Source organism: Gallinula chloropus (genome assembly GCF_964237585.1).
Source record: "Gallinula chloropus genome assembly, chromosome: 1".
Lineage (NCBI taxonomy): Eukaryota > Metazoa > Chordata > Aves > Gruiformes > Rallidae > Gallinula > Gallinula chloropus.
The window spans coordinates 8106666-8132806 of NC_140085.1; the positions used below are offsets into that span (position 1 = coordinate 8106666).

The 26141-nt window shown below is 42.8% G+C and overlaps 1 protein-coding gene across 1 annotated transcript in view; it reads right to left on the reverse strand.

Annotated features, from left to right (window-relative positions):
- Positions 1-25674, reverse strand: part of FRMD4A (FERM domain containing 4A) — a gene marked incomplete at its 5' end in the record, with an annotated part of 377986 nt that extends 352312 nt beyond the window's left edge. Inside the window, one exon of the mRNA XM_084266245.1 lies at positions 25630-25674. Coding sequence (XP_084122371.1) covers positions 25630-25674 — 45 coding nt within the window. The remainder of the gene's footprint in view (positions 1-25629) is intronic.
- Positions 25675-26141: the final 467 nt, after the last annotated feature.

A 26141-nucleotide genomic window follows, 5' to 3' on the forward strand; every position in this document is an offset into this window, starting at 1 on the left:
TCAAGGCAAATTTTCATCATGTTTATTCTAGAATAAACTTCCTGCCACAAAGTCATTGCTACTCATCTTGATTTACTCTGCTCCTGGTACCATTGGGTGATGACTGCCATGACTCCTCTAACTCTCCTATCACTGTTGCTGGAAAAAGTTCCCCTTCTTGTTGCCTTCAAAAACAAGGATCCTGGGAGAGGAGGTCAGGTCATCAATTTGTGGAGATAAGGACGGACTGTGACCATGAAGTACTTTGAACAGCATCAGTGAGCCTTCAGAAATACAGTGAGCAAGAGGGAGGAATTCTTCTTCCCCTCAAAGCTAACCTCCAAAAGCTCTCTAGAAATCTAAGGATGTGCAAACAATGCCTTGCTGATGTTGCAGCTACATGTCATGTAACACCGAACACAGCCCAAAACCTTTGTGACGTCAGTGGAGACTCCAGAGATTGTATCTGGGTCAGATGGGGATTAACACAGAGTTGAAGCACTTTTACAGTCCTTCAGAATTCCAGATGTTAGGTATCGGTCCAAGGTAGCCATCTGGTCTCACAATATATTTGAGGAGAAGGAGATGACCCCAGGGGAGATTTGCCTCAATTTTAGACAATTATCTAAAGCAGGGGAGCGGTCTCCTTGTCTTGCACCCCCCTCCCATAGGCAGAGTTCTCCACCAGACTGGAGTCAGAGTTAACTACTGAGCACCTGACACTGGAAGAGAGGAATCTCACCCCACTTAAATTTCTTGCCGAAGGTCACGTAAGCGGCTCATTGCAAAGAAGGCTCCTAAATTTGAGTTTAGCTCAGGCACTTCGTCACTGTTCCCTGGCAACAAGATAGGACACAGCCCCAGAGCTTGAATTTAGCCTTGCAGCCTGTGCACACACGGCTAGCAGAGAGACCCACGCAGCCTGTGACAAGCCTGGCAGCGTGCAGACAAGCCAGAGGAAGATAAGGGCAGGTCACAGAACATATCTCTAATTGCTTTAAGGAAAAAGAAAAAAAAAAAAAAAAGGCAAAGGGAAAAAAAAAGGAAAAAGAAAAAAAAGTTGCTTCATCTAAATCTTTCACAGCTCTCAGTACAGCAACTAGATTTTATTTTAAGTCCATCCTGCCAACAAGTATCATTTTGATTTTTATGAGCAGAACGAAGACAATTAAGCTTCCAAAAAGCCAGTTTTTGATAAAAATAGCCATGGCCTTATTTAGCAGCATATGGTATTTTTAAAGAAGTGCTTTAGCTTCCATCTTCCAGTCAAAGGACACGTATTTTTTTCTGCCACAGTTACCAACTTTTCTCTAGTTTGAGACTACTGGAGAAAAGAAAATGACAGGGAGATAAGAACTGTCCAACTTACATCAAGATGTGCTGAAGAAGCAGGAGTTATTGGTCTTTCCAAGCAAGTACCAGTAATAGACTGTACAGTCCGTGTCTCTTGGACAGTTTGACACAGTCTAGCTTCACTGAACCACTTCTGATTTACACCAGCATAAGAAAGGGGAGGGTGACGAAGTCAGACACCATAAATCTTTTCTCTGAGTGACATTTTGAACAGCTCATACATCACTTGGAAAGTAAGGCCTAGACTCACAATACAGATGACCTGAAGAATGGCTTTTATGCCCCAAAGCCTCTTCTCTTTTCCTCAGATATCATTTGCATAATAGAAGATCACAGAAACACAGAATCACAAGATTGGAAAAGACCTTTGAAGATCATCATGTCCAACCATTCCCATCCTAAGCTAAACCATATCCCTGAGTACCTCATCTACCCTTTTTATAAACACATCCAGGGAAGGTGACTCAACCCCCTCCCTGGGCAGCCTGTTCCAGGCCCCAGCTACTCTTTCAGTAATTTTTTTTTTTCTAATATCCAATCTCAACCTGCCCTGGCACAGCTTCATGCCATTTCCCCTTGTCCTATCTCCTGTCACCTGGCTGAAGAGACCACTGTCCACCCCTCTACAACCTCCCTTCAGGTAGTTGTAGGTGGTGATAAGGTCTCCCCTCAGCCTCCTCTTCTCCAGGCTAAACATCCCCAGCTCCCTCAGCTGCTCCTCATAGGATTTGCTCTCCAGCCCCTTCACCAGCCTGGCTGGCCTTCTCTGGACTTGTTCAAGGACCTCGATGTCCTTCTTACGGTGAGGAGCCCAGAACTGGGCACAGCACTCGAGGTGCAGCCTCACCAATGCTGAGTACAGGGGTGCAATCACTTCCCTAGACCTACTGGCCACACTGTTTTTGATACAAGCTGAGATGCCATTGGCCTTCCTGGCCGCCTGGGCACACTGCTGGCTCATATTTGGCCTGCAGTCAACCAACACACCCAGGTCCTTCTCCACTTGACAGCTCTCCAGCCAGTCTCCCCCAAGCCTGTAGTGCTGCATGGGGTTGTTATGTCCCATGTGCAGCACTGTACACTTGGCCTTGTTAAACTTCATCCCACTGGTCTCAGCCCATTGGTCCAGTCTGTTCAGATCCCTCTGAAGAGCCTCCCTACCCTCAGGCAGATCAACACTTCCTCCCAGTTTAGTGTCTGCAAAAGATATTCACTCTTCCTACAAAGCCCGTCTCAATTGACTCGCAAAGGCATCCAAAAGCCAAGTCCCACTGACTTTAAGGCTAACAGCTCCAGGATATTTACTTAATAGAACCCGCTAATATTAAAGGGACATTTCCATGAGTTATATTGCAATTTAGCAGCCTCATTTTCCTTGAACATCAGGGGAATAAGGTTTCTAAATAATCTGTGAAAGTGTCAGCCTTTATAGTTCATTATTTACACTGCAGAAAAGAAGCAAGAGTTGGCAGTCCATGATCTGGCCATGCAAAGACCCAGCTGTGAGCATTAGAAGAGATAGATATTCATCGTCACGCACTCAGTGGCTCTGCCAGGGTCTCTGAACAAGGGATAAGATGAAGCTGTATTTTACTCCATGCAATATATCCCCATTTCCCATTGTGTTGGAGGCAGAGTGTAATTCCAGCCTGCCCTCGCACATGCATTTTTCATCCGACAGTATCAGATCCTTTGCCCATTTGCCAGACACACCTTCCCCACAGCTTAACAGTTCATACAGATCAGAAAGGCAGCACCTCAGCAACGTGGCTTCTCCAGATCTCCATTTCCCAGTTTTGATTCAACATGCCTGAGATGCATGGGTTGCTGTAAGGATGCCACCATCACCCCAGGCAGCAACACTGTGTAGGACCCCAGTTCTGAATATGCTTTTTGGGAAAATTTAAAAGTCTACTTTAGGCTGAGGCTCTGGCACCCACCTGGGTAATATGGATACCGTTATGGAAAGAGAGAAAGGTGCAGGATCTCTTTGAACAGAACCCCAGGACTACTGTATTAAGCAGTGCTGTAATAATGTGCAGTTTTAATGAGTTAATGGCAGAGAAAGAGCTTCCAATCTGATAATCTTACCAATGATAGGATCTCTGTCACCCAGGATTACCCGTCCAGAGTGTAGGTCTGAGCATCTGAGCAAATTGTCTGAGACTGCCATCACAGCATTTGAAATCAAGTCAAGAGCGTAGGGTGCAGCTCATCTAGCCAAACCTAGGCTGCACTGACAAGAGTCTGTATTTCTATTATAATGGGATCCTAGGCTCGCTTAGATGTATTTCCTACAGGCACTACAATATTGCAGATTAATCCCAACCATGTATTCTATACAACTAAAGTCTGATTTATCATGTACAGAAAATAACTTATTCAACTTGAATGACCCAGTATGAGATCAAGGTGAGAGAAGTGTTAAGTTCTCAATCACAAAAGACCTCAACTACCTAAGCACATACGGCTTTAAACACAGAAAAATCCACCAGTTCACGAGCAAAAGCATGATCAGCAGACAGCATGCCAACAGATCCCCACACAAGCACTAAAAACTGTGATGTTAAAATGAGACTGGAAGTATCCATTACCCCTAGCTCAGACACAAGGCTGACACACTACACTTGAACAGATGTCATATTCAAGCTCTGAAGTTTTATCTAGTGGTGATGATAAAATTACTGATCTGCTGGTGACAACTTTACTGGTCCTTAAAACTACATTAGCAATTAACCTACTGAAATATTAAAGCTAATAGTTACAGCTCCAACACAACGTACCATTATATGGTGATTCAGAAGACTGAATGCATAACTAATTATAGTCTGAATTTTTCAGCAAATACATTGGTCGGGCTTGAGACAATATTTAAAGGAATGTGTGGGCAGTTACAAAATACTTCCAGAAACCTGAACAAAGATTTTTGCAGAGGATTATAAAACTAAGTCTTTGAAGAGCAGGAGTAGCATGTTAGCCATGTCCTTTCCTCAAACCATATTACTACACTGTCACTTACTTAGCAATGGATTATAGCTCTTTGTACTGGAATCCTATTAGTGGCTAACACCAATGCAATACAAATTCTGTGTCTTGGAGGCACAGTGTTGCAGCGATGTCCTACTTGTAGCACTGGTGGAGAGAAATGACAGGAAATATATATATATTTTTTTTAAGTACAAGGTAGTTAGAACATCTCAGCACAATTTTTAAAGCATGTGTCAGTTGCTACCATATTCCTGCCCCATATTTTCTTGTTTCTAAAAGCCCCTGCTTTCAAAGCTAATGAACACACACATGTGAACGTGTTAACAATGCCAGGAAGCACGGATCACTTATACTTGATCACAAAGGCTAGGTTGTGTCGTTAGGTACAGTCTCCTTCCATCCTCCCTGGGGAAGGGTTAGCATTCAGCTACCCTGCTCCAGTGGCAGACTAAGCCTTAAAGGCATCACTTTATCCACTGCTTTTTCACTTAAATGTAAACTGCATCCTTTGTCCCTACAGTCCATAACTTTTCATCCCACTCACTCCTACATGTAGTGGAATGAAAATATCAGCAAAGCAGCCTTTATTCCCTAAATATAACTTGTGGCAGACCTGCTCTGTGTGGCTGCACGGCACCAGAATGTAATATTGTGCTGAGTTATTACAGGCACTCAGAGATGTGCATCAATATTGATCGGCCAGGGTGGCTCTAGTATGTCACCCTGGACCTCAGGAAGTTGTCCTGAGCCTCAGCCCAGACTGAGATGCAAAGCTGATTCAGAAACACACCTGCTGGACATTCAGTGCCTAGGTGAATGCAACCTAGAGCCAGCCACCTCACACTTCAGATGTCCTAAAAGCCTATGACTTTACGGTTAGGAGCAAGCCTGAGGTTTCTTGACTCCTCTTTTACCACAGAATAAACCTCTGAACACATCTCAGGTGCCCACACACAAGAGTGTAGGTCCATTTGAGGTGCCCTTTGGAAGTTTGCCATGCCACCAGCTGCTGCTGCTGCAGAGCTCTGGAGGTGTCATTCTGGTCCTGGGCCATACCCACCAGACACATATGGATGGATACCTTGGATATCTTAAGGAGGACCTCTCAAGTGGAGCTGGATGCCTATGACTAGGTCACCAAATCTCACAAACTGCACATTATTCAATACCATTGGTGGAGATTCAGTTCTACGTAGAGCAGATGCCTCCTGTTGTCACCATCTCTCAGCTCCACTGTTGAGATCTCCACTAATAATAATAATAACATAAAGCTGTACTGCATATATAGGTATCCCAATGGAGTGTCTGAATCTATGAGCTGCATCTTAGGGGACATGGATCCCAGCCTCAGCAACTTGAAGTGATCTCTGACAACTGATTTTTCAAATCCCTTTAGATTTTAGTATGCTGCAGATGCAGATTTTCTGAGGTTGGCATAACACAGTCATTTATTTTTTCCTGGTTGTTGACACTTTCTTTAAAGAACATTAAATTTAATGCAAACCAGAGGAGTGCCCAGGTGTCACAAAAAGCTTTTTCATACAGAACCAAATGTTCAGATCAATCCATATATTACAGTTGCTGGACCTCGGGGGCATCCTTAGGAGGCAGCTAACATCACTGTGCACATTGATGGCCACAGACACATTGACTTACAAATCTGAACCAGGCCCTTCTGGCAAGGACATCTCAGGAGGAGTGGATGGGTGAAGTCCTCAGTATCTCAGCATTACAAGCCAATTGCTCAAAAATGGAGTAAACCTTTTACTCTACTACAGAAAAGCTGCAATTTGTCACAACAGCAGCAACTTTCATATGGTACCATGCTGATTGACACTAGAATATGTATCTTACTGCGAGCGCCTGTGAATCTTGCCTCCTTTGGGAGTTTATAGATGAGAATCTTGCTTAAAATCAGTGAAGAAATGCTATTCTGCATTCCTTGTTTACATTTCTAATATAATATATTTGTCAAAGTAGATTTAAAAACAAAAAAAAGAAGCCCCAAAGAATCAATCCAGTGCTGACGTTCAGGGTTTTTTCAGCAGACACCCAGATTACTATTTAATTTTAGCCAGAAAATAGTTTATACATTAACTTCTCAGAAGCACTATCTAAGAAACAAAGCAGACAATCTTTTATAACTTGGCTGTCTGCCATGACAACTTCCCTGGTCCAGTTTCCACTCATTAATATTTATTGTTGCAGGGTTTTAGCCTCTTCATTGCAAAATAAAGTGTTATAAGGAGATTGAATGTGTCATAAGAGACAAAGGCAACATTATGAGGAGCAAAATAGCTCTAAATTTCCAAGCAAAATTCTATATGCTACATCGCCAAAAAAAGCTGATGTAGTTGCATTTCTCAAATAATAGCATCAGTAGTTACAGTCCCAAGTGTCATAATTTTGTTTCATCTGTAGAATATTGCTTGTGAGGACTCTAAAGAAGAATCTCCAGGGAGAAACCTTTCATCTGTTTGATAATATAAGCTTCAAATAGTTTGGTCAACCAGGATGTAGCTGAATCATCAAGATCTGCTGATCATTCTTCTTATTGGGCTTCAAGGTAAGCTTTTTTTTTTCTACTTTTTAGAATTCACAATTTTTATCTCACAGAATCACTAGGTTGGAAAAGACCTTTAAGATCATTGAGTCTAACCGTTCCTGTCCTTTACTAAACCATATCCCTGAGCACCTCATTTACCTGTCTTTTAAACACACCCAGGGATGGTGACTCAACCTCCTCCCTGGGCAGCCTGTTCCAATGCCCAATAACCCTTTCAGTGAAGAACTTTTTCCTAATGTCTAACATGAACCTGCCCTGGCACAGCTTGAGTCCATTCCCCCTCGTCCTATCACCTCTCTCAGTGAAGTTTCTTCTCTTCCTAATTATGCATTGGGCCATTACCTTTGTATGCACATACCCATACACAGGACTAGCCATGATCTTTGTAAACCAGAGCCATGCTGAAGCCTGTGGACATGTTTTAGACAGATAAGGTCATTATGACTAATAAATACTAGAATTACTAGTTAAAAACTATTGCGTAAATTATACATAAGGTCAAACTGCATCGCTCTACTGATGTTGCAGCTTGTACTCCAGGAATAAAGGTTCGAATTGAAATAGTGCTGGAAATGATGCAGTTTGCTGCTTCTACAGGATCATACCACTACAATAGTATGTCAGGAAGAAGGCACCCAGAAATCACCAAGCATGGCCTCACCTCCTTTAGCTTTAACCCACTCCCGTCATCTCCTTTACAATAAATTAAAGGAAAATCCATACTTAAAAGTCACAATCTGTCCGGTTCCAGACATCTACTTTCTCCAAAACAGGTCAGTGCCCTTGACATAGCCATTTTCAGTCTTTGGCTTTCACTGGAAAGCAGATGATCAGACCAGCTGAATTCAACCCTGTGTACAATTTCCCCAGACAGTGTCAAGCAACGTTCACAGCCCCAACTCTGAACCAGCCAGGCAATTTCATTCACTGTCGTAGACCAGCTGGGGCACTGGAGATCAGATTTTCCCAATGAATTAGGCTCCTATTTAAGCACATAACAAATAGGAATTCTTACTTATATGTTTCTTTTAAACAGCACAGCAGAAAAACAAACAGAAAATGGCTGCTGGAAGATCTGATGAAAGCCTGTCAGAAAATGCAGCTCAACAGGAAAAAAAAATCACTTATGTTTTCTTGTAGCAGGTTACAAGGACTTTTTTCTGTGTCAGGGGCTTGACATCTTCTCTTTCACCCTCAAATGATCTCTGCTTGTAAGGATGGGTAGCAAAGGTAGTTCATACTGTAAGTTTATAAGTGGACAATTTGCTCTGGGTAAGAGCATTTTAGGAGGTGTACAATGATTGTGCTGGTCTTGTTACATGAATAAATAATAAAGATCTGTGACAACTGTGTAGTAAAATTCAGGACAGGAGTTCATGACTAAATGTGTGTGTTTATTGTTTACTCAGTTATAATTCTGTTTAAAAATTAAAGACTAACTCATTAGTTGGGAAATCAAATTTTATTTCTACCTAATTTATGAGTCCTGAGGTGTTTGGACAGGGCTTAACATGACCAAAAAATTGCTATACTCAACACCCTTTCATTTGCTTTTGGTGTGGTACATGAAATAGTCACTTTATTTTAGAAAGCTTTTGCTTTGTGAATCAACATCATTAACAATCAAAGAAACAGCTATGAGCATTGAATGCAAATGTTTGAACTTCTATAATTTGCATCTCATTAATAAGCAGGCTGGCAGAGTTTGGCCATAAAGTTTACTCTGAAAGTTCCCATTGCTGTTACAGCTTGAGTCATGGTAGCAACGGTGAGGTTCTCAACTCTAACCAATGGTTTTAGGGAGCTAGTTTTAGGGTCAGTTCTAGCACGGCGAGTGGCATGGACCTCTCCTCACACAAGTCTCCCTTGTGTGACGAGGCAGAGTTTGAATCCACTCCAGCAAGATCTCCCTTTTTTTACTACATGTCATCTTTGTGCATAGGTCAGCTGTTTTACTTCTCCTCTCTCTCATTATTGGATTAGTGGACTGCCAAAATACCTAGCACACGGGAGCACAAAATCTGCCTACAAAAAGGACACTGAGCTTGCTTACAACATCAGAAGGCACCAAAAGGTGAAGGGGACTACCCAAAGACAAACACAAAATGTATGCCAGTGCTTGAAAATAGGCCCTCAAAATTCAAGTCTGGTATCCAGAGGCTCAGAAACAAAGGCATAAGAACATGCAGCTGCCACTTAATTATTGGGGAAGGAAAAGTAAAATACCTTGTTCAATACGGGTAGAGCCAGAGAGGCAAAAAAAAAAATCAAACACGAATTCAAGCAAAACTAGTTACCTTGGCTAGTCAGGTTTTCTACCTCTCAACTTCATGATCTGGATGGTTATTTTCATCATCTCAGCGAGCTGCAATAATCAGCGGAGCGACACGAACCAAACTGACAACGGAGGAAAATAACTCTGATCCCCCTGATTAAAAATAATCAATAACGCAGCGGGAAAGGCTTCAGCAGGTACGAGGGGCTGGTGACTCAGGGGGCACAATGGAAAAGGCCAAGTGAGCAAAACACAGACCCTCCTCTCCCGTGGCTGCTGGTGGGTAGAGTGGGGACATGGCTCTGGCTTGCAGGCAATATTGCAATCTATAGCTCACTGACCCCAGACGATCACTGCACTCCTCTCATGCGCTCAGTAATTTTCTGGCCTGATTCAGCGGGATTCAAGTTGGCAACCCAAAAGAAATTAAACTCTTCAGCCTTGATTTGAAAAACAAATAAAAAGATGAAATCACAGCCCCCAGCTTCCCCTCACAATATTTTAATGCCATGTTGGAGAGTTGTTTTTAAAACCTCTTGCGGGTGTAGTCACAAGAGTAGCCACCTCATTGGTTGATGAGAAATGGCCTCATGTCTGAAGAGGCAATTGGAGACAACATCAAAAAGAAATCTGTCACCAGGCAACTTCAGCTCACACTTGTGCCCGTGTTTGGAAAGGTGCCAAGGGACAGGCTAAGCTCATGAAATTACTCTGGTGTTCCCACACCTTGCAGAAGCCCTCAAATCCCTGTTGTGGTCAAGCAATTAGTATGACATTAAACCAAAAGAGATTTCTTCAGAGAATAAACCCACAGAAGAACCAAGATCTCCAGGAATTTGCACAGGCTGAATTCTACTCCAAAGGTACCCCTACACCTGGAGGGTTTTTTTTGGGGGGGATGTGAGTGTTTATTCTTTTTTTTATTTAAAACTACCCATGTTGCTTAAAAACAAGACAGTGTGATCAAATGTGTTCTGAGGATGTGCGTACACCTGGCCACAAGCATATCATGTCCCCTGCTCAAGAGGGACATGGGGAGCTGTGACGAGCCATCTTTACATGAGAGGCTCTAAGTAGATTTGCTATGATATTTAGACCCAAGACCAGGTTTGAGCTTTGCTATACAGATCACTTCAGACATCCAGAGTCACCTCTCCTGGCCACTGCTCAGGCATTGGTGGCTCTTTGGTCCCCATAACCATCCCTTGCCATCGTGGAGCAGGGCAGCAGAGAAGAGACAGGCTTCCTGGTGGAGCTCAGACCTTTGCAGTCCAATGTGTAACCTACACTGGAATGCTAAAAATTCCTCAGTGTCTGGATGCAGGGGACTTCTCAGCTAGTACTCTGTTCTCTACGCTTGTTGATCTTCCCATCTGTTCCAGTACGATCCCATAGGTACCAGTCAGCTGGCAGGCTACAAACACCACCATCCTCATCCAGCCCCTTAGCTTAGCTCGAGGCCAGAAAGCGACAGTGAACAGACTTTTAATTGTTCAAATATTCCCTGCATGAAGCAAATTTTTATATGAATATTTCATATAGGTAATTTTTACGTAAATTGCTATGCTGCACTGAATCTGCTCTATCCAGAAGATGCCACCTGTTTTGTCCTCTAGAAATTATGAAAATACCACTGGTCTTCCCAACACAAGGTGAATGATTTATTTGCAGTTTAATAACTCCTGGTTTACTGCAGGCAGCAGCATTCTCTAGTGCAATCCAGGTAAGTTTTAATTCTGTTCAGCTACACAAACATCCACGCATGTTCCTCCAGCAGTCAGCAACAAAAGCAAAACAGAGTCAACTTCTACAAGCATCAAACACAGCCCACATACTTGAGGTACATAAAAACGTTTGGCACAGTACAAAATTTATAGCAACCCTTTTAGTGCAAGATGCATTCCAGTAAGATCTTGATTTGACGAAGTGTTTGATACTCTCATGCAGCCATTACAGCTAACAGGATTCATAAGTCACACTCCTTTAGCATATGTAACTTTAAAGGGGACCATTCACTTCATATTTAAATCTTACTATAAATTTTGCCAGAGAAAAACCTGCAAAGGATGCAGTCATGCTTAACAGCCAAGGGAGAAAAGCCATCTAATTTACAATGATCTAAAAGATTTGGACTCGAGGATGAAAAGAAAATATTAATTTTTTTCTCCATGTTTGCAAAGTTTCTGCTACAACAAAGCTCCTGCCTCCAAGGAGACTCTAGATGCCATACTAATGAAAATCCATCTGCCACTGGACAGTGATGCCCCATCCTGTGCTAAAAACTTGGGCACACCTTCAAAACATGACATTTCTGTTTTCTTAGACTGTTGCATGAATAGGGAACAATAACACCACCTTAACTGTTGGAGTTGATGCAGCTGAGATTACTCTTCCCCAGCTGACACCTAGGAGTTAAATTATATCTGCTGCAAAGAAAGATAAATCAATTCATCCAGACTGTCAAGGAAGAGTACAAAGAGCAGAGGGGGAGCATCCACACAGCCAGCCAATGCATCTCAGCTGGGATGCGGGTACCACCTACGCTGGCCTCATCCTTTGCATGGCAAAGATCACCAGACAGGATGCCATTCCACATTCCCTGCAAGCTTAATTTTCAGCTATGGTTATCTCGAATTCTGTCTTGTGATGGCTTCTTTCCCCACAGCTAGAAGAGATTATTTTTTAAGAAAGGCAGAGACCTCCTAGGACCACAGAACCATCAATTTCTGCTTCACAGCAAAGCTCTTCACACTCCTAAGGGAAACTTCTGATGGGAAACAGATTACATCCCCCAAAAAGGGGGAACATAATATTAATGTGTAGAAACAAAAAATTTGTTTCAGCAGTGGCTGAAACACACTCCTAAGGGAAACTTCTGACGGGAAATATTCCCCCAAAACAGGGAACGTAATATTAATGTGTAGAAACAAAAAGATTGTTTCAGCAGTGGTCTGTATCTCGAGACACTTCACAGTAGGATTTAGATAAGAATATTGACAAAACCAGATTTAACCCAAAGAGGGATTTAAAGATCTAATACTACGTCTCTTGTACTCACCAATTTAGGACTCAGAGCAGCTCATACTTGCTGCTTACCAGCAGGTCACCTCCAGATAATTTGATTCTGGCAATAACATAACACTTTTTCTGATCACAGCAGACTCCCCCACCAGATGTTGTGCTCTGGAAGCCCTTGCTGTGGTTTCTCGCTCTGTGGTGCCTTTGTAAATGCAGCAGCTCATAGCTGCCGCGTACAGCACGGCATGATAAAAATTAAGACACTTTATGTGAAGCTTTGAATGCTTCTCTGAGGGGAAGCTGCCTTCTTATTTAGACTGGCAGAACCAGAATTGAATCTAATAGAGCTGTAGTGGAAGAGATGTGGAGGAGAGAAAACTTGTTTCTTCCCGCAGGGAGGTCCTTCCAGCCCACTGCCTGGAGGAGCCAGGGACTGGTCCTCTAGGATCGCTGACATTTTTTTGAAGATCCCATGGTTATTACAAGCTGCAGTTTGTTAACACACAAAATGAACTGATCAGTGCTGCTGAAGACCAAAACCACTGTTTCCCATGGAGAGATTTTTTTTTCCCCCACAAGTAGGAAATCTCCACCTCTGGCTCTCCTAAGCCTGTGGGGCCATGAACTTTCAGGAGACAGCTGTACCTAGAGTGTCCCAGAGCACATTCCCCTCTCCTGCCAGAGCTGGACCACGGGGAAGTAAAGGATCCAAAGCTGAATCTAACTGTCCCTCAGTCTCCTGGTTTGGGAAACACTTGGCCAGGTCAAAGGAGCCAATGTCCCTACTCCCTGGATGAGTTAATCACTTTTCCTAGCACCTTTATTTTATAAAACTCACTGCAGGAGCTGCAACCTGACTCCCGCTGCATTCCCAGTCCCAAACAGGTACCACAGCCTCTGCCTCTGCTGTTACGTTCTCTTAGCGCTCTGTGCTACTGGACAGAATGTGTTCCCACAGCCTCAAGTCATTTTTAGGGGCTGCAAAGCTGGTAAGTATCCAATACAGATTAATTTTGACCCTTTTTATTTGAATATAAGTTTAAATTTGCATTTGGAGTTTCATTTGTTAAGCATCTGAGTTAAACAGCAATAGAAAACTCACTTTGTGCTAACAGGATTGTGCTAACACACTATGTGCTAACAGCAACTGAACACTTCTGCCAGTCAGTGGCCAACATTCACAGCTGATTTCTCTGTGGCTTCTTGGTTTATCTGTAGTGTGGTACAATTAAGAGAACAAGCCACGTTTCAGCAGGACAACGATGGTGCTGGGTCAGCAGATCAACATCCCAGGGAGATGGTCAGCCTGCTCCTCGCAAGATCTGGATCCTGGCTTTATGCTGCCTCCATGCTGCCTCCATAGCCGTGGAAGTTTCCAGCTGCCTTTAATCACAGTTCAGTCCCCTGTCTAAGAAACTGGGCTGTCTCCTCATTTCCCAACAGGTCCTGAGCTCAGGCTGAGCAGTTCATTACATGTGCTGTGAGACTGCAGCCTTCCCCTTTGCAGGTCATCTTCTCAGTAAGTCTAGACCTAACCTGAAGATGAATCTTTATGTAAATGAGTGTATCAGAAAACTTGCTACACAAATCAGAGAAAGATACTGGAAATAATAAAACCACCCAAAATTTTTAACAAACCAAAACAAAGCAAAAAAACCCAAACAAATCTCAAAGATTTAATTTATTGCCACATAAAGTCAATAGCTTACAAAAAGGGAACAAGCTGCAATAAAACGGATCTTGTTTCCTCTGGGTACCTGGGAAAACTGATTTTCCCTGCAAGCCAGGCACTAGTTTAAGAAATGATTACCCAAAACATCTCTTGCCATGGAACAAGATTCAGATTCTGCATCATCAACTTTTCTTTCCTTTGAAGCCAAATGCAAAGCCCTGGCTAATCATTGCTACTTCACAGTGAGTTTAACTAACACACACAAAAAGCCACTGCTGTCAAAAAGGAGGGCAGCAATATAAAATAGAACTGCTAACCTTCTGCCATTGCAGTCACTGGTCACATTTCCTTTTAATTCAGCACAGGCAGATTCAGGCCTCAAGTATTCTCAGAATTTGTATGGTAAAATTAACACCTGCTGATTGATAAAGTTTGAGAGATTTCATTTCCTAAACGTAATGACAGTGGGGAAAAAAAAAAGGTAACACATCTCTGTTTTTCCATCTGTTTAGAATTCACCACTGTGGTTTCTGTCTCTGTTTTTTATTGAAATATAGTCTTTGCCCTGGAGACAATAGTTCCTTTGATGTTACAGCTGACCTTTTGGGTTTACTCTACACAAAATCTTTGCCCTGAAGAAGGTTCCTATCTCTGTGAGAAAGGAAGGAAAGGTAAATCCAACTCTTCTTTTTATTCCTAGCTACATCCTGTACTTAGTGCACAAAGGTAACCTGATTTGGGATGAGAATTTTAAGTTTTCCCAACAAGCTCTCTTGTATTAAACCGTGATTCTACAGGAATAAACCACTCCTTTTGAACACTTGCTTCTTGCTCACTGGATTCCTGTAAGACTTTGTCTCAAAATAAATTATCTTTTAATGAATCTACCTTCTGAGTATTAAGGATGGCAGTGATACTTCTGATAGGGAACACGTGAGGAGGAAAATTCTCACTTGGGTATTTAGGATCATACTGTATAAACAATTACAGCATTCAATGTCTGCAGAAAATCAAGTGGCAAATCAGCAGTGAATATCAATTATACATCTGCTGCATCGCAGAGGCAGATGGCACTTTAACTGTATATCTGAAACATTATGGACAATTTTCCCCACCCCAGCCTCATTGAAATAGTGGCTTTAGCACCTAAAAATATCAAGGCAGGATACGTGTGCAATGACTCATCGAAGAATTTGTTTCTTTTTGAGAATAAATGTTCCACCAGTAAACCAATAATAACCCTGAAGTTTCATAACTCATACACTGCATCCTTCTATCTTGATCTAGGAAAAAAACTTGTATCGATGGAAAGCAATAGGTCAACAGTATGGGTCATACCACTCAGCTCAGAGTGTGAAATTGTCAAAGAGTTTGAAGATCAATGAGCCTAATTCTTTTGATTGCATCTGTAGAAATTGGAAATGTCATGGAGATAAGTAGAATAATATGGATTTACACTCTCCTCCCAGCTTGCTCCTCAGAGAAGAAAGATCAAATCTTTCTCCCTCAGACAGGAATGGTTTTCTGCAATGGGGGAAGTTTTATGAAACTTAAACAGACTCAACTACAGCTACTGACCACGGAAAAATCAATTGACACCAGCTTATGTGTGAAGGAATAACTCCGGCTACCCAGAGACAGCTGTATTAATGCCCAAATACCACACGTGTTGTGAATGCTTACTTAATTAAAGATTATTAAAAATTAAAACTAACTGTGCTCATACCCAGAGGTGACTATATATTACTCTGTTTGCATAGGCTTTGGCATTTAAGGCACCCCTGCTTTTTTATACCAGGACAAAAATGCAGATTTCAAGTAAGATTGTTCCTTCCTCTCATTATGTACAAAACCTCTGGGTTTTTCATTTGTCCACATGGCCATACAGTCTTAAAATGCCCAGTAACTCTCTTACATCAGTTTACACTTCATCATGCAAGTGGATGGCACTCATTTCCTCCTCTCCTCCCCAAATATATTTGGGGCTAGCCACAACAGGAACATTTTATTTGCAATATGAGCCCAGATGCATTTTCTTGGCAGAAATATGGAAAGTTAATGAGTGAAACCTGTCTTTGCAACCGGTATCTCAGGTAAAACACTAAACAGAGATAAAGCAAACTGCAACATTTTAAACAGGATTCATGCCCAAAGCACCAGGCACCTCTGGAATTTGCAGCTAAGGTTTAATTCCTACTGGTAAGTGAAAGATTTTGGGGAAATTTCATATGGACAATATGTTATATAGCTCTTCAAATTTAAATGGTGCATCTAAATATGAGAAACTCCCTAAAATCACCTAACCACCGCCTGTCCAAAGTATTCTAGTAGTAAAACTTCGATGAAAGAATGGGTTAAAATATTCCCATGATACAAAGGAATTTCTGCTGGAACCAATGCAAGCAGCATGTTTAGGTTTTTTCCCCTTCCAAGACATTTGATGGCAGAGACTACATCTAATATTAGGCACAGGGGAGGAAGAGAATTCAGGAGGAGCAATCAATCAGAAGTAGAAGACTCTGAACAAATAAGCCTTTGCTTATATACTGCAGTGAGGGTGGTGACAAAATGAGTTTCTGTATCGATCAAGAGGGCAATACAGGTCTCTTCATACTGAATTGTTTAACTCCTGACTCTAAAATAAAATTTCAAAGGGAAAAAAAACAGCTGCTAGGAACTTCAGCAAGTTACAAAACTTCCCCATCATTTTTCTTGTGCCGTCACTGTATCTTCTGCTGTCTGCAATTTCATCTATTTAGAGCTGAAGTGCTTCCTCACAATCTCATTAAGGCCAGCAGTCTTGGAATACTGATTCAAGGACTTTTGTCCACGTGAAACATTCACCCAATTTTAAACACATGATTAGAGAAAACAGCATTCAACATCAAGCTGTATTTAATACAGTAAATAGGTGCTATTATTATTATTAGTAACTTGTTAAAGGGAGGTAAAAAAAAAAAAGGTTTTCATTATTCTTTTTGGTTTGATTAGCACTTTCTTTGTCTTGAACTAGAAAATAAGGAATTCTCAACCACACCAGTCTGCCAGGGGAGGAAATACTATTAATCCTTCTTAGAACCATCATTTTTGATTTTTAGTTTTCACTAGAAATACCACCTTGCTGCTCAGGGGACCCTGACCTACAAAGCAGTTTGAGGGGCAGCACAAAAGCAAATCTCTCTGCAGCTCCTGCTTGATCTGGGAGTTAGAAGCCCCCCTGGCAGCAGTAGGACTGGTTTTCATGATAAGACTGATTTTGGTCCACCACCAAAATCTTAAAAACACAATCCAAGCCTGAGATGTCAGGACACAAATGCCTCTGGTCCAACACGTAGCAACACCTGTCCCATTTGCCCCCCAGCCACCTACCCAGTGTCCATGCATTGCTGCTAAAGAAGCCAACATGAGGTTGGGGTTTTGCTCTGTTGTTGTCCATCCCCCTGGATTTGCCAGTAAGAACACAACATGTGCCAATCCTTTGGGAAGGCCAACATTTTTGGCCAGGGAGAGCTAGATGATTATCCTTGCAAACAGTGCAGTTAATTTGTCTCTGTTTTTTAAGAAAGTGGGCAAATTCTAATCCTCTAAAATCAATGTGAATGCAGAATACTTGAAGACAGTCTTTGCTCCCAGAACTCTGATAGGAGACCAGAACAGGGTTTTTGAAAAGCTCATGCCAATTTCTGTCTCTTACAATAACTTATATAACAACAGTAATAATAATGACCTTCACTAGACATTTCCTTGTACTAATGACCTGGGGTTAATGGCCCAAGGTGTAGTTTTATGCAGTCAACTATCACAGCCAGCAATTAATTACAAGGAAATACAATGTGCTCAGGCCACTATGGCTCAATTAGCCTCATATTATTAAAAAATGAAAAACATTTCCATCTTCTTTACTATGAAGCTATCCCAGATTTTACTTTAATATATTAGCCTAAAAAATCTTGACCCTATATTAAACCAAACATATGTTCTACAACACCCATCCATTAACTTCACACAAATTATGGGGAGCCAAAGCTGAGTGTCTTGCAGTATGATCATCATTACAGCCTGCCCACAGATAGAAAAATATTATGGAGCAAGCCTCTGTGTAAATTCTGCCTCTGCACTAGCAAAATCTCCCTAAAAACAATTTTCAGCTCTCTGGTGACTAAACGGATCGAGAGAAGGGAGAACAGTGGAGGACACACTACAGGGAGCAGCTCTTCATTGGCAGGAGGTGGTCAGTGCCCACTGGGGATACAGCCAGGAAAAGACAGGGATATTCTGTGTTCACCAAATCGTCTGGTGAGCTAATGTCTCTGCAAGGGATTTACAAATAATATCAGGATAGATTAGTTCTGCATCCGGCATTATGCTCTCTAGGTTTACTTCCACTCCTTACACTTTATTATTTCAGCAAGGCTTTTGAGATACACCCTGAAAACAAAGTGCCCTAGGCTCAAGTCTCATCACTCCTGGCCTGTTGTTGGCATTTCACTATGTTTTTGGAGCTCTGCAAGGCCAAGGGCAGGCACTAGAACTAGCACTAGGAGGTGCTGGATTTAATTTGGGTTTACCAGCTTTCATCCCATGAAGGATGTAGAAAGCTGGTAAGAGATTGTGTGTATACATCCATGCCTTTAAAAAGGCCTCTGGCATTCACTGCAGCTTTTGTTTCTGTGAAATACAGAAACACAGGATACTTCTGTGGGTCTCCTCATGCCTGGGAGGCTTCTTGAGAAAGATCTGGTATCCCGCTGCCACCCAGCAAGGCTTTAGAAATGCCACCTGATCTCAGACATTGCTAGTGGACAAGTGTGCTAACATCTCTCAGTAGGACTACCTAATACAATGTGACCCTTTGAAAAGGCAAGCAGGAACCTTGCTTCACGTGCTGCACGAGACTCAGCTTCAGGCCAGCCCAAGAGTTCATCTGAACAGGAGAATTCATACCACTTGGAGGTGGTGATGGGTTCACATTAGTTTGATGCTCAGTGTTGTTAAAACCTGTTAGTGAAATGACTGATTTCAACTCACTTCTGTGTGTTTCTGTGCTTGTTGATATTTAAAAGCAGAGAGAATTAAGACGTGGGGGCAAAATGGATCTGTCTGCCTGGAGGGGTGCAGAGATGTTTACCTAAGGTTGGCCAGTGATGGCAGGGGTTGAAACACCCGTTCCCAGGCAGCATTTACAGTGGCCATGGAGAGCTGGGGACAGCATGCCGGCTGGGGAGAGCCCAAAATTCAGTCCAGTCCTGCTGCCTGACCCCACAAGATGCTGATGGCTTCTGGTTTTGGCGAGATACATGAAATGAAGCGACTGGTGTTGGTAGAATACAGGAGTGCCCAGTGGACAGGCCACCTGAGCACAGCAGCTATAGGTGCCAAATCACAAAAATCTGCATTTTCATGGGATTTATAGAGGGAGGGATCCATGCAGGAGCTTTGCATGTCTCTGAGCCCTGGTGTATTAACCACACAAGGGATGGGTCTTTGCCACATCGAACAGTTATGAGTACAGTAATTATGGAAGTATGACATTCGTAACCAGAAGGCAAAGAATTGAAAAATTCTGATTGCCCAACGTTACAAGTCCTTACGATGTATTAATAACTCTTCATAGCCCTGCACTTTAATTGTGGCAATCGCATCATTTTTAACGTTTTATTTCGGTTTCGGAGTATCAGTCACATTTTCCAATGCACTTTAGTTTTATAAAGTCAGATTGACATTATTCTTTTATATTTGTGAAAAGGACTTGTCATATTCAGTGATCTTTTCAATCTGTTAATATGTTACTTTCCTCCTAATTGTAGAAAGGTTTCAATTAATCATAATGATCATTTACTCAAGTGCCCACTAATTCTCTTCTACAAATAGCAATGCTCTATAGCATCATAAAAAAAATAATAAAAATCAATGGCCACATCTCTGATGAGATAATTTTATCAGTCACTCTGAATGAGCAGCTGGAATAAAAGGCACAAGACATATTCATAATAAAAAAAAGATAATAAACCAGTAATCCCTCTTACTCCTGTTTTAAAGCCTGGTAATAAATGGGAGAACTCAGATGTGCAAACATTATGGTCTGCTTCTTCTATAGTGCGTTCATGCAGAGGGACAGGGAAAAGAAAATTGATGGGATGCGCTAGAGCAGAATCGAAGGGATAACGATTTTGTAGTCCCGCAGCTCAGATGGGTAAAAGGTGACATCCACCACAGGGAAGCCAAAAGCAATCCCAGGGAGTGTTTAATCTCATTCAGCTGAATTAAATCACGGTGTTTGAAGAATTATTGTAAGTTTCTGAAGGCATTTAGTAAAGTTCAGGTAGAATTCAGTGCGACAGGAGAACTTAAGCAACAAGAAAGGGCTAAATTCTCAGTCCACAAAGTACAGAGCAGGAATTTGCTACTCTCATCCCATCCTCTAAAAGAGCAACCAGCACAGCTCGTCTGTTTGCTGCTCGTGAAGCCCATTAGCAAATTACTGCCTGGCTGGAGCAAGGAAGGAGCTGGGGATGAAGGGAGATTCCTGCTGGCATAGCTTCTCCCCAGTGACCTCCGGGTGCCGCAGCGCATTATCGTCTCCCGCCCGGACCTTCTGGGAAGGCTGAGGATGAAGCCCACACACCTGCACGGTGGAAATATCTGCAAAAGCAGCACGGAGAGGGCTGCATAATCACCTCCCCTTGCTGTTCATGTATCCCCACAGACCTCATTGTGGGCACAAAGCTGAAGAGGGACAGATGTCAGCAGTGGCTCCGATTCCTGGGGGAAGGTGTTATTCACTGCCAAGCAATGCTGCTTACACCCAGACTCGTGTATGGGTCACGCACTGCTGACACATCACACTGCTTCACCATCAGATGGGAGCTGCATTAACCCCTGTGCCACGCAATGGCAAGAAAGGGGTGGGCTTTGTCTCTGCAGAAGGAGCGTGCTATGCATAGCTTGCCTTCCAGGTCAACGCGATGTGTAGATGAGGTTGCGACAAGGAGGTTTGAATGTCAAGGGCTTTTGCATACTGTCAACATAGAGATAATTTAAGCCTGAGATGAGAGAGGCAGAAAATGACCTCATCCTTCCACTGTAACCTTGCTGCTCCCAAAGGTTTTAATATGATCTTCCAAGCTGAGCTGTGCTGCTGCAATCTGTCTAGAGGTTTGAGTGGGACAGAACACAGATTTATGGGGGGGGGGGGAGGGGGGGGGGAGCCCTCAGTCTAAATAGAGCTTAGAAGCTCTGTAACTTTTTAGTTAGTTACTGAATTTGCCTGCACAAGGGGAGACATCAGTCATAAAAACTCAGCAGTCAATCATGTGAAATAATATATGAAATATCCAGAGCGTTGTCCAACACCTCCGAAGCCAACTAAGCAGGGCATGGCCCTCGTGGCATTTAGCAAAGGCACAGTTAAATCTCAGTGTGCTTCACAGGGTGATCCTACAGGGTTCAGCCCTGTGTTTCAGAAGAATGGTCAGACCAAGGAGATTCACATTACTCTGTGGATATCCAGTATAGTTTTGCTTGAGGAATGGAAGACTAATTCAGGAGAACCCTTTTTAAAAGGAGGACTGGAAGCACAGCAGCAAACTGGGATTTTCAGTGAACAGTGACACTTGGCTGTCAATTGCTATGCTCAGGTTTAGAAAACAGAACAGTCTTCACCTATCTTGTTGCAGGTGTCTGCCTCTGGCATCCTTTGCAGTGCCTTCAACCCAGTAGAACAAGAAAACACCCCCGTGGTGGGCTGGCTGCCTAAATTCTCACACTTCATCCTGGGCACTGTGAACACCATGGCATGAGTTAATGCTCCAAATTCCACATTGGCAGCCTTCTCCCCCTTGAACTATAGAGGCAACAGAGCCCCATCTATAATGGTCACTTAGGATATCATAGAATCATAGAATGGCATGGGTTGGAAGGGACCCCAAGGATCATAGAGCTCCAACCCCACATTATCTCACATGCATCTCTGTTCCAGCCTCAGTTTGAATGCAACTCAAATGCAAAATAATGATTTTGAGAGTTTCAGAGTGTAAAAGCATCACATGGTCCCTTCAAATGAAAGATGCTCCTCCAAGGATTTAGCATTAATTTACAAGTGTACATGTTTTCTGAATTGTACAATTTTATTTTTTCAAGGAAAACATTTGTATATACAGACCAGAGAGAGAAAAGATGGGTTATAAATATGGAAAAAACTTCAGTTTGATGAAGGGGGTGAGAGGAGCCAGCTGGAGCTGGCTTTTCTGGAAACAGAAAACCATGCTTCTCTTGCTACCATTTTAAGATCATTTCAGATTAACTGGTGCACACCAAGCAGTATACCTTGTTTATCTGAACCTCCACTGTCATTTAACACAGATTAATTAGTGCTAGTGTTATGACCTACAGTAGTTTGAAGGTCAAGTCCCTAAGATGTATTTTCATGAGATGCAGTAATGCTGTCCCAAGGGACACCGGGTATCATAACTTACTGTGCTGTTAAAATCTGCACGATCAATATGTCTGCAGCTTTAAAATTTTACAATATACTAATAAGATAGACATAAAATCCTACTGGTATTGCACTTACTCCCATCAGCATTAATGATCTTAACACAGCAGGTGTTATCATTCCTAACAAGACATGGTATTTGCTATTTCATGCTTAGATGCTCCCTCCTCTTGGTTCATAGAAGCAGCTGAGGAAGGTCTGTTTTAATGATTTGATAATGCTACTGGCAGACCCATTTTGGGCACAGTTCAGCCCAATTTCCTCCATGCTGAATCACACACCGTCCCTCATCTGCTGTAATCTCTGGAGCAAGGCAGAGGCAGGGTTCCTACAGACCAGGCACAATCCAGTCATTTGGAATACAAGTAAAAGTATTTCACTTGTATGGATAGACAAGTTGCAGTTTTACTTGAAGATCACAGCCTTTGTATGAAAACAATATCTTTATGTTAGGAAAATACACATTTAAGACCAAAATTCTCCTTCATTGAGCCTTTTCCTTGGCCTGGTAAGAAAAAAGATTATAAAAATCTCTAAAAACAGGGTAAAAAACCCCCACATGACTATTACTCTGACTAGAAAATTATTAAAATAAAACCAGATTCAATTTGGATTAATTCATTGTATGGTCAATATTTTTTCCCACTAAACTGAAGCAGGACCTGTCCACCTAAGGCTGTGGGCTTAACAAGATTCTCCAGTGCATTAATGTCTGCATAAACAATGTGCAACTCCCCACTGACCTGCTGCCTGGGAGCTGCTTTAGGCCGTGTCGACTCCATGTCCTGAGTAGCATTTACCAGGCACAGGTGACTCATCGTGAGCTGTTGTGATGACTGGCACCCAGGAACGCCACACAGTCCCATGTGCAGCTCTCTCAGCTGGGGCATACTGAGCCTGTATCCTAGGGATGGCCCTTCCATAGGGAGGAAACCCCACACCCTGGAGATATCCATCTTTCTTAAATGAATGGAAAGGAGTTTGGGATGAGCAAACTCCTAATTTGGGTCACTCAATTCAGAGCATCAAATTCCAGGGAAGTCAATTAATGGCTCTTTTTACCTGAAACACAAAGTGCTTTGAAGTACCCCATTGAGAAGGAGGTATTTTTAGACTGAGTATGATGCAGCACTGCCAAATGCTGTTGCTGATTAGGTCTCATAAGAAGTGGATGGTCGGATGCACATTCTGCATTCTATTGCAGGGGAAATGCAGTACTGAAATACCCCTCATTGGTAAAAGAAAACCCTCTCAATGGAGAAAGACCATCAAAGTATTAAAAGCTCCTTCGTGGACTTCCTGAAGATATCTAATCCTTTAATCTCTGGAGGGTGGCAGTTTTAGAGGAGATGCCATTATAGGTGCTCATTGTGGGATGAATTATGCAAGAATTTATTATTGATTCAAGGGGAGCCTGCTCAAGCATGCAATCAAAGCCAAGGCAGAGCAGTGGGGAAAGGATGTTTCTACAGTTAACTGAACTGCTCCACGATCTAAGTTAAATGAAGCAGTTGGCAAAAAAGTGGAGCATTTCACAAACCAAATCACCTTTTCCACACCAATAACTGGTCTCCAGCACTGGACCATCCTGGAGCATAGCCTACAGAGTTACACAAGTCTTCCTGAAACAAGAAATACATCCTCACCACCCCAAACATCCACGGGGTCAAAGGCAGGAAACTCATTTGGCTATGGACCCCCAACCCAGCTCATCCACACAGGGCTAGGAGACCACAGCAGCCCTGCCCAGGGCTGTGCTCAAGGTGAGCAAACCCATGGGATACAGGTTGTGGTCCAGAGCTGTAGAAACACCAAACCTACCTCAAAATGATAACTCAGGAAAGGCCTTGTAGGCACAGAAAGCCATGTTTTAGGACAGAAAATCTGTGATCAGCTTGGCACTGTACCAGAGTTTGACAAGGTCTGTTCAAGGAGTACAGAGGTGGGGGAAGGAGAGATTTAACTTGAGAATAGAGACGGTAGTGAAACTAAAGGCATATGCAGCCCTGACAGTGACACAGGCAGGACAGGCACCCATCCACTTACCCTTGCAAGGGAAATAGAAAGGCCATTTAAAAAACCAGGAAGGCCGGAGGTAAGCAAGAGGAAATCAAATGAGCTTTCACAGCAAGTTTCTCACTAGCAAATATAAAACAAACCACGCAGAGGCTTAAGAGCACGTTGAGCATTTTGAGCAATGGACATAAAATTTGCTTTCCTCAACTTGACCTTTGTTAATAACCTCAGGCACTACCAGGCTATTATCCCACAGCATTCCCTTCGCTAAAGTCATCATGTCTCCAAGTGCTCGGGACCATTTCCTAATATAATCAGGAGAGAGATCAGTAGCAATAATTATATAAATGTATATACAATGCATAGATATCTATGTATTCACACACACAGACACGCTCTTTGCTTATAACAACTCTCCAGCGGCAACATTACTATGACATTTAGGCAGAAAACATCCAGCAGAGATCTTACACTAAAACCATCCTTGATGTTGCTGCATAGAAAATGGCAACAAGGGGGAGGGGGGGAAACATCAGTAAATCTCAACAACTCTCTAATACCTCACCAATAGGTCTTACTTTAATTGCAGCAGGACAGGGGCATGTTTCTGGACTCAGCCACGTGTTTCACTAAATAATCTTCTTTATAATATTATAAATATGCAGAACTTGGAGAAGTAGGTCAGTGGCTCAACATGTTGTAGCTAATAGCTCAGATAAATACTAGTCATTACCCTGTGGTCTGCAGTCAGCAGCAGGGCTGACACACTGCAGCTACCCGAATGGCGATTTACTGCATTAAGGACCATTTCCCAAATGATACAACATCTGAGTACCTGGTCACAGCTAACAATCTGCCTCTCAACCGACAGAAATCAAGCTCTCCCTCTCATCATTTAAGTTGTCTCACAACCAGCAAGGGCAAAAGCAGGAGAATGCAGAAGGACCTGAGAATTCAAGATACTGATATAACGAATAAAATTAAAAACTACAGCTCAAAATAAACCCCAAACACAAGCATCAGCTCCGCCAGAAAGGTGACTTCAAAATCCTGCTTTGAGCAACAGTCCAGAGGCATTAAAAGCCATCGTGGGAGGAATGTCCCCTTGCAAGCACCAGAAGAGCCCTTTGCAAAGTTCCCCGGGACCTGTAAAAGCCAAGCAGCGGCTCACGCAAAATCCTCCCATGGATTTGGTGCCCTGAATCCATGCGGTGCAGCTCCCCTCGCCCACCCCCCCTCTTCCCAAACGGATTTCAGCAAGCACTTACCATCAGCAAGCTCAGAGCAGATTCGGGAGCACGCTGCACAGCCATCTCCTCTCTTCCTACATACAAATCCTCCCCACGACTCGGTCAGCCCTCGGCCCTCCGTCACAGCAAAGCATCCACAGAGCCCCCAGCAAACTGCAGGGAGAGAAACCCCAAATCAGGGTCGGAGAGCATTTGCAAGAGGAGGAGAGGATGGATGAGGGGGTGGGGAGGAGAGGAGGGAAGGAAATAACCTTCTCAGCCAGGGAAAGAAGCTTAAGCTAGGCCAAATTTTACACTAGAGAGAGGAGGAAAATGAAATGGAGAGCCTGCTGGAGAGAGAAGATATCGGGAACTGCAGGATATTTAAAGCTCAGGCACACGCCACCACAGCGAGCAGCAGCAGCACAGGACATGTATCAAACACCTACATGACAGGTTAGGTCCAAGCCATCCTCCCCCTGCCCCAGCGCGCAGACTATAATTAATTGCTTTTAATTGCCACTCTCCTTCCTCCACCTAGAGAAATGCCT